General features: G+C 36.7%; 2 protein-coding genes across 3 annotated transcripts in view; one reads left to right on the top strand and one right to left on the bottom strand.

The window, feature by feature from the left end:
* Positions 1-1,972, top strand: part of LOC110835483 (uncharacterized) — a 21,857-nt gene extending 19,885 nt beyond the window's left edge. For both annotated transcript variants that reach the window (XM_022075845.2, XM_022075760.2), the window contains exon 17: positions 238-1,972. In XM_022075845.2, the coding sequence (XP_021931537.1) occupies positions 238-256 (19 nt within the window). In that variant the 3' untranslated portion in view covers positions 257-1,972. The remainder of the gene's footprint in view (positions 1-237) is intronic.
* RPA1 (replication protein A 70) lies at positions 1,961-12,305 on the bottom strand. Its single transcript, XM_022076477.2, has 13 exons — positions 12,087-12,305; positions 11,965-12,012; positions 11,071-11,279; positions 9,362-9,513; positions 8,322-8,421; positions 7,810-7,972; positions 7,521-7,725; positions 6,458-6,570; positions 5,792-6,038; positions 4,900-5,057; positions 4,094-4,177; positions 3,340-3,531; positions 1,961-2,242 (listed from the first exon to the last, which is right to left on the bottom strand). Exons 1-13 carry the CDS (start codon positions 12,117-12,119, stop codon positions 2,123-2,125), a joined length of 1,824 nt encoding a protein of 607 aa, XP_021932169.1. The 5' UTR covers positions 12,120-12,305; the 3' UTR covers positions 1,961-2,122.

Raw genomic sequence — 12,305 nt, 5'->3', positions numbered from 1 at the left:
TTTATTAAATTTCATTACATTTTATTAATTATATCTTCAAACAAGAATGCAACTCAACATTAACCAAGTTTCTGATTAGTCATCCTACCACCCAGTTCCAATTATCCCAGTTAAGCAGGAGTCCACTGTTTCATTAAATTGGGGTGTGACATGTTATGTGTGTATAAAATGTTAATTTACTGTAAGTGTTCATCATACCTGCTCACCTTTTGATCATTCTTATTTCTTGTTTTTCAGACCTCTTGTTGACTACTAAAGGATGACACTGCATCAATTAATAGATACTGATAGAAAAAAGAAAAAAAAAGAATGATAAGAAGTCAGTAATATTCATTATTTTGACACTTGTTTAATTGTTCTTAGCAACATTTCATTTAGTATTATATATAATTATGTATATAGCTTGCAAATTAAGTATTTTATCATTTTCCAGTAAGAATTTCATACAACAGCTTAGAATAGATGCTTATTATTAATTTACATCTTTCTTTCAATTGTGACTTCATTGCTGAAGTGCAGGTTTGTGTGTAGATCGAAAAGCCTGATTTCAGTAGTAGAAGTTGAGAAATTGTAGTGAAAGTTTTTCTGTAATCAATAAAATCTCAGGCAATGGTAAAAATACAGATGATTGGATCATGCTTGTTACATCACTTTTCTGTTTTACTGAAAAAAGTTGTTGCTGCATAACTCATTCATATTAAACCCAAATATGCCTGACAGCCTATGTATACAGGACACATCACATTTGCTGTGCACATATGGAACATACTTCCAGAAAATAAAGGAATAATTAAACTATTTATTCTGTTGTTTTGCCCAACAGTAAACACTGTAGGCTATGTAAGACACTATTTGACAAACATAATATATAAATGTGTGAAATCATAAATTATCTTTACCACACAATCCATACTTGCTTTACTGGTTGTAACTGCAGTAGAACATTTGAAAAATGTGTATGCTGTACTTCTGCTCATAGACAGTTATCAAATATCTTTAATGTGGTTTAATTTAGTTATATATCTTTGTCCGGAGGATAGGGCAGCTTCAGGTTGTCTTGTTGGGGTTTGATGGTACACTTGCTTTTGTTAAAATATTTTCAGATTCATATATAGGCATCTGAGGTGAGCAGTGTGGCTTTCGATGGCACTGACAGTTCCACCACTGTATTTCTTCTGTTGATGTACAGTTAAATCGGCAATCTCTTCATTGAAAGACCAGTCCAGCCAGGCTTTCCTCCCATGTGAACAAGGCACTTCAGTTAGTCTTGCAGTCAAGTGATTTTCCTCGCCAACATCCCAACTTCAGTCATGGCCTGAAGCACCCGGAAGTATTATGCTAATGAGACAGAATTTCTTCCCAGATAATCTTCCTTAGTGTCTCGGGTTTTTCCAGTGAGCTGTTCTTGCTGAGTTGCCTCCAGTGCTTTTGTTACAGGGTCCTCTACAGTCATCATGACCCAAAGATTTATGGGACATTCTTGAGTCCGGTAAAAACTCAACCCTCTCTTCAGGTAACAAGGATTGTACAAAAGCTGTTAGTTGTATTTCTCTTCCATGAGCTTGTCTCAGATTCTCTTGGGATTACATTCAAAAAGACTTCATTGTCTTTCCTTTTTTTGTTTCTTTGGAATGTATGTTCTTTGCCAGTAAAATTGGCTATATGTATTTCTGAATTTGTGAGGGGCATATGTTCACATTTATTGGCTGAAAGGGAAATTTGTTTTCAATATGTATTGGCCAAATGGGACTGTATGAAATGTTTACAGTTCTCTCCAGTTATTCGTTCTTTATTTGTTGCCCCACAAAATATGAGAATCATGCAGAAATGCCTGTGCTTATCTGTTATCCCTTTATTTCCTTCATCAAGATATTGCAATTCAAAAAGGTCTTTCAGGCACATCTGGGTTCAGGTCTGCTTGTAATAAGACACTGTAAAACAACAATGTATAAAATAAAAGTTATTAACATTTCTCTTGTATTTATTTATGACAAATTATATAATACAGTTTGTATATGAAATAAGATCTTAAAGCAATTAAAGAGTTTTCTTTGTTTCATATGATGAAATGTATGTGGGTGGTTCACATAATCTCTTCAGTACAGTGATTAAAGCAATTCAATTACTTAGCAGAATTACCAACACCAGCCATTTCTTTTATTTCTGTTATTAATCTTGCATTGTATTCCTGGACATTAAGAGGCTTTGCATCTACCACCGTCACCTTCAGTCGATTCTCATCCTGAAAGACATAAGGATCATATGGTGAGTTGTACACACAAAAAGCTGGATTTAATTTATATACATCTTAGAAAGCATAACAAACAATGGCAAAATAATGTCTGTCTGTTGCAGTTTAGATTCCATGATGGTCTGGAGCCTGTATGAAAACTTTGGTGTGACCAAATACTAGCACATGGCTATATTATGCAAGTTCTTTCTAACACTATAAAATGAAGTTGCTTCTGTGTTGAAGCATCGTACCATGAAGTCGCATAGGGAAAGTGGAGGGAGCTCCATGCATTGCAGTTCAAGGCACAAGATGGAGGCGAGTGTTCAACATCACTCTCATCACTTAACCTCTAGAAAAAGAGCCTCTGATATCTGAGCATCATGGTGGAGTGAAACAGTCAAAACACTTTTGCCAGGATCTGACTTCCCACACTATGTGTACTGTCGTAGATCATGAAATATATGTTTATTTATGTGCCAATCTGGCATCTGAGATACAGCAGTTGTGTGTTGCCTTTATATGAGTTCCACAAAAGTAAAATTCATGGAAGTGGGACAATTAGGACCACTAGCAGAAGAGGAGCTTGTAAATGATGGCAATCCCTATATTAATTTTATACCTGAATCAAATCCGTTAAGAGTCATCATAAGGAAGTAAATCCCCAGCCTGAATTTAATGCCCAGTAGTGAATGTGTTAATCAGCTTCAGTGAAATCTAAAATTAAAATTAAATCCGTGGCGTAACAGCTCCAGAGAGCCAAAGCCGACTAGCTTGACTGCTGGCCTCATGTTCATACGCCTAAGCAGAGGTGAATGATCATCCAACCAGATATAGGCTGACGTGTGGTCAGCACGACGAACCTCCAGCCATTGCTAGCTTTCCTGACCGGATTATGCTACTCATTGTAGCTCCCCAATTTCCTCACGATGCTGGGTTGGCACTGGTCCCATACACTGGTCAAAATCTCATGAGAAAATTTCTTCTCCCCCGAGACTCAAACCAGCGTGCATTCCGTATCGCCGGTCCGAAGCATGATGCCTCAGACTGCACGGTCTTACATATGCTTTGTCCCCTGCATAAGCAAACCAAATTCCATTTGTACTTACATTGTAGTTCTCCATCTTAGCCCGAAGTCTGAAAGTGTAGGTTTTAAATGCTGCCTTGTAGAACACTTCTCGGAACTGCTTATCATCATGGAACATATCCCCAATTTCCTGGGATGTTGTACCCAACACTACTTCAGCAACTTCTTGGAAACAAGTGACCCACTGGTTGCCTGAGAGGTCTCCCAAGCTTACCTGTCCACACATTGTCCCACAATGTTAATGGAAATGCCAGTTCCCTCAAGCATTACGATGCATCACTATAAACGCTAACCAAAAATAAAATATTTGAAAGAAGTATGCGTATTAGGCAAAAGGCATGTGCCTCAATCAGAATGTGGGTTCTGAGGAGTGACAGTTTCAAGACGCCACGCATACTTTCTATAACCTCTGTTCGGATGGATTACTCTTGAATTGATGCTCCTTTGCTACTGGTACAGACATTTTTGAAAGCCTGTCTTTTAGTCCAATATTTATTCAAAATCACAATCCGTATATATGAAGATTGTGGATGATGTATTTACAAAAAAGGGTTAAATTATATGCCACGGAGACATTCTGAGTAATAACAGTAAACCTTTAAGTTTTAATTTTGCTGTAGCATATACAGAACTTAAGCAGTAACTGAAAATGAAAAGATTGGTTATGAATAAGGTATATAGGACACCATAATTGAAATAACCTAAGAGGGACCACAGAAAACCATTAACAATGTATCTGGGGAATAAACTAGAGACATCTTTAATACATTACTCACGGAGAGGAGAAGCCGATACTTGAAATTCGGATATTCACGGTTGCACTTCTCACACCTGTACATACCATTGTTCTGGTCAATGACCTGAAATCATTAACAATGCACAATTTACCATGCAGTCATCTGACAGTAGAAAACATATCCTTCAATCAAATATAGTAAATCACTTCAAGTAATGTTCCCTGAGCACTGTGACAACAAAATGTCGCATTCACCGTGTGTATGATTAAAAACAGAAACGAAATTGAAGGGCGTGGGAGGCAAAAACAACAATACTAAATGCCAAATTTCCCTAATGTACTATGGCATACTGATCCAGACGTTACATCCAATATTCTAGCTCTTAAATAGTGATCAGTCAGAATGGATCATGTCTTCCATCTTTATTGGAAAACCTGAAGGAAAGAGACCACTTGGGAGACCTAGGTGTAGATGGGAGGACAGTATTGTATTATGTTTAATTCTAAGGAAATTCTCAGGATAGGTTTCAATGGCAGGCTCTTGTGAACATAGTAGTACATACATATTAATATACACTCCATGGATCCACATGTTAGATGGTATGTCAGTTCAACACCAGGATATGGAACTATGAAACAAATATTTCATTCATGTCACTTTCTACACTGGACCCTTGAGCCACAGAACTTCCTTGTATTAATTTATAATTTGTACATTACGAATGCGTGACCACCAAGCAATATGCTCCTGACATGCCACTTTCTGATGTTGTTATGATCGCATGACAGAAACTGTACTATTGTCTGTTTCCACTAATAAGTTGGATCAAACTGTGCATAACCAACCTTCTTGTTGCATTCTGCAGTGGGACAGGCCTTGTAGAGTGAATTTTCTGATCTCACCAAAAGCACAGTGGCCACACTTGTAAAGTAATCTGGTTTTTCTCCACAACCCAGCTGGTTCTCCTGCACTTCCTTAAAGGTCATCCAGTTGGAAGAAAGAGCTGGAACCAGAAACAAAACACAACGAACAGCTGTCATTCTGTCACTACTGCACCATGTGGCCTGTCATGGTTTTATGCCATCTCTTCAGTGGCCTTCCTAAACTTCTCTTCCTTCTAGGCTTATATGCTGCTATCATTTTCATGCTAGTGGCTATGTTTCTATCCCCAAATGTGTAGATCAATAACAGGAGAGTGTATGAACCATGGAGAAAGGCAATATGCACAAGTGGATAGTTTTCTAACCATGTGATATTACTTAGATGGCCTTGGTTATACAACCTGGATCCACATTATGTGCGATGTACTGTTACCTTAAATTAAGCCACAGTTGCTTCCTTCCATATGCTGTTCAATTCATTACATATTAATCATTCAGTGCCATACTGGCAGGCTACTAGCAGCTTTCTTAAGTAAACCAGAAATAGAATAATGAGTGGAGCCCCACATGCCTTCATGGTATGTGCTTAGACTGAGAATAACTTAATGGCTGGATGACATCAAAATTCTTGTACTGAAAGCTAGAATAGCTTAAAAGAACATTGCTGAAAGTGCTCTGGATAATAACATTTACTCTGGGGGTGGGGGTATACACCCCAGTAATAATGGGCTGCTAGCCAGCCTTTCAACTCTCGGGAATTATAGTTTAGTGGTATGCTACTGTAACACATGGCCAGCTGGACTTGTAGCCGTGGCACACAGCTGATAAAGGTCAAAAGATGTCTGGAAAAACTTACCACCACCTGCCATTCCAGTGCGAGAAGAAAGGCTCTCCTGCTCTTGTGTTGAACCTACATTGTCAAACCACCCACGAAGTTTATGGGCTTCTGTAATATCTGGATTAATCTGGAATACACTTGACTGCATCAGTGACACACTTTTCCCACCACCAAACTCATTAATGCGCCCATTCTTGATAGCCAAAACTGGCTGCAGACTTCCATCAAATTCTTCTGCCTGATTACCCCAAAGCGTAAGTGAAACCTTTAACACAAGTCAGTAATACACAGAGTTTAATCCGATTAGTCCATAATTTTGCATAGCTTACATCAAGATGAAAGTACTAAAATTAAATTATTGACAATGTTAATGTGTGTTTTATGATGCATTTATATCTATGTTATAGTTTCATATTGTTACTTGATATAAGTAAACCACTGATCCATTGAAGTAACTAAATATAATTAATATAATATATATGAACAGAGTTATAACACTATAACATTTGTGCATGGAATTCCCATATTACAAAATTTGTTTGTTTATTAACCATGTATCAGCTTGTATAGTCATAATGTCCTGCATTAGAGAGAATAAATTTTTAGGTATCTATTGTGCTCTTTTGAAGCAACCACACTGCACTGTACTGTCAAATGTCATTCTCACCCATTTAATTTACTTACACTTGTGTTTGACTCATCAACGAGTGTAACGTCTCGTTTTTTCAGTTCCCTGTTAGTGTTCCTGGAAATTAAAGACTGAACTTCACCAGAACTCTTGCAAACACCAATGAGATCTGAAACAGTTTTTAATTCATCTGAAACGTAAGCAGGTGATTTTCATACACAAACATTATTTTCTCAAAAAACAACACTTTGCTATGCCAAATGCAGTAAAATGTAATAAATTCTACTGGCCATAGTCCACAACACAGTGTAAAGAATATTTATATCCCAATATTGCTTAGAATAAAATAATATTACAAAAAACCAAGAATAGAATACTAACATCTGTGTGAGAAATAACATTATTGGTATAAAGTTCTTGACAAACATCTTGCAGCTAACAAATACTGTACACACACCATGTAGTTTGTCATGCACAAAATATGACAGCAAGTAAAATTCAAGACATGCTACAATTATGGAAGTTAGTTCTGAATGACTTTTTCACGTCCTTTATTAGAATTTCAGCACCCTTGGTCTTACTGATTATGTATGACCACACAGTAACACTGAAAATCACTGTTAGAAGCAACATGTAGGTGGTGGTGCACTTGGATTTTAATCAGGGCACCATGAAAGTCTACTAAAAATATTCAAATTGAGAACATCCGCATGCAGTAATCCACAAGGGCTAATCTGTTTTCCAGCTCAGCTTCTTAAGGGACCTGATAGAACTGTCTGAAAATAAATAATCTGTAAACAATTATTGGTTAGTCCACAGAAAATTGGGGGGGCGGGGAATTATGAGTTTGTATCATTGAACAATTTTATTATTGCTCGAAATTTTGCATATAAACAGTAAGCCAGAGAGAAAAATGGGAAGAAACTACCAAAGTTTCTCTTTACCCATTTCTTATGAACAGGTTATTCAGCTTCTGAGTTTCATAAAGACAGGAAATTTCTCCACCAGCTGAGTTAAGATCAGCTTCTCATGAAGGATTCTACTGCATAGAGTTAGGTATTTGGTTAATGCACTTTAGATTCTGATAATTGTATAATTAAGTAAATTATTCTGACTAACCAACTAATGCATTAGTTTCCAGACCAGCCAATGTATTGATAGGTATAAAATTATATGTAAGTGATGGAATATCAGTCGTATCTTCATGACAAGGAATCATTTGGGTGTCATTGGTGAAGGTCATCTCATAATCATTTTTAATGTTAGTAAACTTCTTATTTGCAGTCTTCAGTGTACACCGACTGATGAGGTACACTTTGTTAACCTGTAAAGAATATCACAGTGAGTATACGAGACTCATCAAGAACGTACAAAGTAAGTATGATGCCAATATAGTTCACCACGTTACCTCTATCATGTCATAGAATTTGTCACATTGCTCTTTGAATGCTGTTGCTCGGATTTCTCCACTCTCATCTACTAAATCAATTGAAAATAACTTCCCTTCTCCTCGAGCATTTGCCCAAGTCCTCACAGGAGACTTTGATGTGACACGAGCTTTAATCACCCACCTAAAAGTTAATTCGAACAGTAATTAGTCTGGCTGTACTTCATACAAAGTCCAGTCAAAACAATCAATAAGCAACAAGAATTTTATTTTCAGTTGTGTGTTAAGACTGTCACCCTCCACTTATGATTTATGTGGCTAAACTACTCATATCTCAGTGACAGAAAATATTTTTATTACTGTATGATAAATACTTGTTTTCCAGTTTTACTCAAGTGTTCCATTCATAGAATGCCTTATTACTGTAATTTATACATTTCTCAGGTTACTGTGTTTAATATTGTATAACATCACACACAAAATTGGTTTCTTACTCCGATTCTGCTCTCAATACAACATTGGCTTATACTTACTTGTTCTGGTAGGGACTTAGGCTTGATATTGGATGTGTATTTACAGAAGATCCTGGAGATGACAACACTGGTGCACTGCTGTTTACCAGATTTGTTGATGCTATGGAAGATATGAAATCAGGATTCTAGCACTAGTATACATGCATGGATAACAAAATCAAGATATGTACACAGTTGAGTCATGTTTTCAATTTCAGTACAGATGTCAGAATAATGAATGAAAAGTACACAAAGTGAATTTTAATGTGTTAATATTTACATCATTCTGCTTTTTGAATTAGTTCAATTTCCAGAAGGTATTCCTCAGAGTAAGTCGGAAAATAAAGCTGAACACTGACCTCTAGCTAATGATGAGGTTAACAAGGAAATATTCGCACAATGTATCATTTCTTTGTTTGCTGTGTTATTACCTCTAGATTTTCAGTCATGAATGTCCTCTTCTAAGTAGTGTAAATTGTTATGAGAGGCTGCTGCTGCTTCTGCCCAAATGTGCCATTAACCTTTGTGAATGCCACCCTTGACATTTTTGTTTTTTTAAATGACAGGGTGTCCACACACCCTGTCTGAGTTAAACCATCATGGGGATCTTCCACCATGTGGTTGCATGGGTGCCTGTTTCGCTTGTGATTTCTGCACATAGTTTCAAGGTAATAGTGTACATTGGTTTTCATGTGTGCCTTTTACTGGTCTAATTTTAACCCAAATGTTTCTTCATATTCAACTTCATGCAAATTTGTTATGGTTCCAGTTGTTAAACTTGGGCAGCAAGAAATAGCAAAGATAACAATTTATTTTTTTAAACTTTTAGTTGCAAATACACCTAAAATTGCAAGAAACTACCTTTGTATCTGCATATATGTTCAAGGTATGGTGCTTAGTTATTCTGAGAATATCAGGAATGTGTAGCATAACTTCATTTCTCAGTTTATTCCTTACATCTCCTGTATGGTGTGCACCATCAAAATCTGGATACAATATTAATTTTGTCTAGGACACTTATGTTACTTAAAAACTACACCCTACTTTTTTTCATTACTTACACCTTGGCTGCACAGGCCTGCTGGGGGGAGGTTGCTTCAGACCACCAGTTTCTACTTCAGTACCTTCAGTGATTGGTTTAGGATTGCCAATTTTGAATCCAACTTCAGTTCCCAAGGCCAGTATTTTAACATCCAGAATTACCATAACACGTCTAAAAATAGCACAGATTACAAGGACTGTTTTCTGAGACCTGCACACTGCATAAACTTAATGTAAATATAATAAAATAATCAATTATTTAACAACTTGAAGATTGTATTCTACATGTAAATGAGAGAGAGAGGAGTGAGGTTAGCTCAGTATAGTGACTAGGCTACCAACTGGGTAACAGTGGTACGATTCCTGACAGAGGCAGAGTTACTCCTCTTTACTATTACTGGATCTACCCAGCCAATCAGATGGGTGCTAGGGGCTTTTCCCTACAGGTAAAGTGGCCAGAATGTGAACTTGACCACTCACCTCCATCTATTACTAAAGTTAAGATGTTTCAAACTATACCTGTACTTCCCAATACCTCTTCATGGTATGATGCCTGATTAAGCACCAGGGAAAACTTTATCTAATGAGTGAGAAGTGGAAGGTAGTAGGGAGAATGTGCAACTAAATGAAGTAAATCCTAGCACAGGCTTGTAAGTTTTAAATGAACCAATCAGTGGGCATGCTTACACAAAGTAGAAGGCATATATTAAACCAACTGCAAGTCTTAACATCGGGAAAAGTTTATTAATTCACTTATCCACACATCTAAGTCATGTTGATATCAGTTAACTGACAGTTGAAGTAATTAATTTATGAATGATCTATTAATACCCCTTCTTCTGTCTATACCTTTGGATTCATTTCTTTGTTTTTCTTCAGTCTGTAATACTTCTTGTAAGGAGAACAGGTTCAGTTAAATAGCAACACAACAAAATTAAAGAACTCCATGTTTGTAGAATATAAGTTATTTGTCTTACAGGATACTTTAGTTATAGGAAAGTTCAAAACATGAATTAAGGCTTAATCTCCTTTTGAATTTAAGTTGAAAATGTTTTTAATAAACATATTTCTTCAAAACATAAAAATGGATAAGCCAAGAAAAAATCTGATTACAGAAAAAGAAATTTGTAATGTGTTGCACGCAAACATCTTTGGGAATAATAACAGTCAATATTTTAAACTCATTTTACTTTATATTTAATGTGAAATGACACACCTGAATAACAACCTGTGGATGCAAATAAAATCATAATTTAATACTGTGTCAAGGCAGAATTCTACTGAGGCAGTTAAAAAAGCAAGAAGGCTTGCACGTGCTGAGCATCTTTCTTGCAATGTAATGCTCTGTGAATTTTGGTCCATTCATCACAAAGACATACAAACCACTTAATAATTTTGAAAGTTTCTTCTCTCCAAGGTGCTCTCTCTATCTTGTGTACCAGTATAGAGAAAATGCAAATTTTCTGTGCTGAGTATTGATATAAAATTTAATTCAGGCATAAATAATGACAAAATATCATGGCTCCACACAGAAGTTGTCTATGATGGTGGAAATGTTCATGCTGTGACATTATGCCAACTGTGTGCATAAATGTATGATGTCATTTTACTGTAAAACACTGTAGAACAAATTAAAATGCAGACATAGCAAAAGTGACATGCTTTCCAAGTCAACATAACCCTGCTTAGATCTGGTGTATAATCATCAAGAAATCAGGAAACAACATACTTATCTCCCTTGTCTGAATTTGTCACCATGCTTGTGATGTATCGTGTAATTTGGATCACAGTGAAGTCAGAAAGTTCTCCTGATGTAACTTTATCATTAAGCTGGGTTGCCAACATGGCAAAGCTGTTCAGATGTCTTCCATCAGAAACTAACAGGCGGAAACGGTCCGAACCAGTTGTGCTACTGGTACCAGCTATCTTCTTGTGACCCTGGGTAGGCAATGTAAGAAATACACAATAAGGAACTTAATGAAAAACACATCACTTGGTATTGTTAGGATATAGAAAAGCGTGTGGCTAAGACTAGCAATATTATGAATGCATACAGAACTTTGGCAACATTTTGAGAAACATCCACTGAAAGACAAAGGAGATGATACCATTACTTAGCTTCATGTAAATTAATCTGACCCTGTAGGAATTGAGGTTTTCACAGCAGTGACTCCAAAGATTCCCATCTTCTGGCTTGTAGCCATCATTAAGGCGATGAATCACCCTAATGATGGAGGCAGCATGGACCTCTGAAACGTTGTTAAACATCTACCAGACTACAGGGCACTACAATCCAGAATGCAGCCATCTTCTCATCCAACCCTCTCCACCTATCTGCTCAACTGTTCCTACTGAGCACATGTTTAGATTTAACCCACGAGCTCTCAATAATGTTATGTTACAATGTCCTACAAGGAGGCGAACATGGATTTTTAGTATTTCAAACACTGGGCGATCATCCCCTGATGATGGAGGCAGCATGCGTCACTGAAACTAGGTAAACTACCGAAGTACATGGTGCAACATCCCAGAAATCATCTGCTTATAACTCAAATTACAATGCAGATACAATGGGCTTGACCAGTTATTCTCACTAGATATGAGAAAGTTGAACGCGACTTACCAGAATCTGCATAACTGGATCGTCGACATTGCCACCAGCTAGTATAACCTATAAAAATAACGTCTATTAGAGAACTGTTTCATAAATGAAAGACATATTTACCTGTAACAGTGATTACTTACTGAAAGAGCACCTTCAGATAGCTTGAATGACATTTTCTTCGTCCAGACAGTACCTTATATAATATAACTTCTTCATACAATGCTACTACGTTCTTTAATTCCCAGAAAACAGAAACACGAGAAGATCACATAAACACAAAAGTGGCGGGAACAGGGATGGCAACACAGTTAACAGTTTTCGTTGTTTTAAATCACAGAATTCAGATGTTTGGATTAAAC

The sequence above is a fragment of the Zootermopsis nevadensis genome, unplaced genomic scaffold (genome assembly GCF_977971745.1).
Source record: "Zootermopsis nevadensis isolate Lab colony 2312 unplaced genomic scaffold, Znev_1.0 Znev_ptg000011l, whole genome shotgun sequence".
Lineage (NCBI taxonomy): Eukaryota > Metazoa > Arthropoda > Insecta > Blattodea > Termopsidae > Zootermopsis > Zootermopsis nevadensis.
Note: the sequence above shows the minus strand (reverse complement) of the source record. Positions and strands in the feature narration are given on the sequence as shown.

Bases quoted from the DNA above. Each gene is read 5' to 3' on its own strand.
- RPA1 (XM_022076477.2), bottom strand. From the start codon at position 12,119: ATGTCATTCAAGCTATCTGAAGGTGCTCTTTCA. The intron at 9,514-11,070 runs GTATGTTGTTTC...TGCTATTTTTAG, and splicing joins AATTCAGACAAGGGAGATAA to ACGTGTTATGGTAATTCTGG. The intron at 3,532-4,093 runs GTGAGTAATGTA...ATGTGTGGACAG, and splicing joins AGTATCGGCTTCTCCTCTCC to GTAAGCTTGGGAGACCTCTC.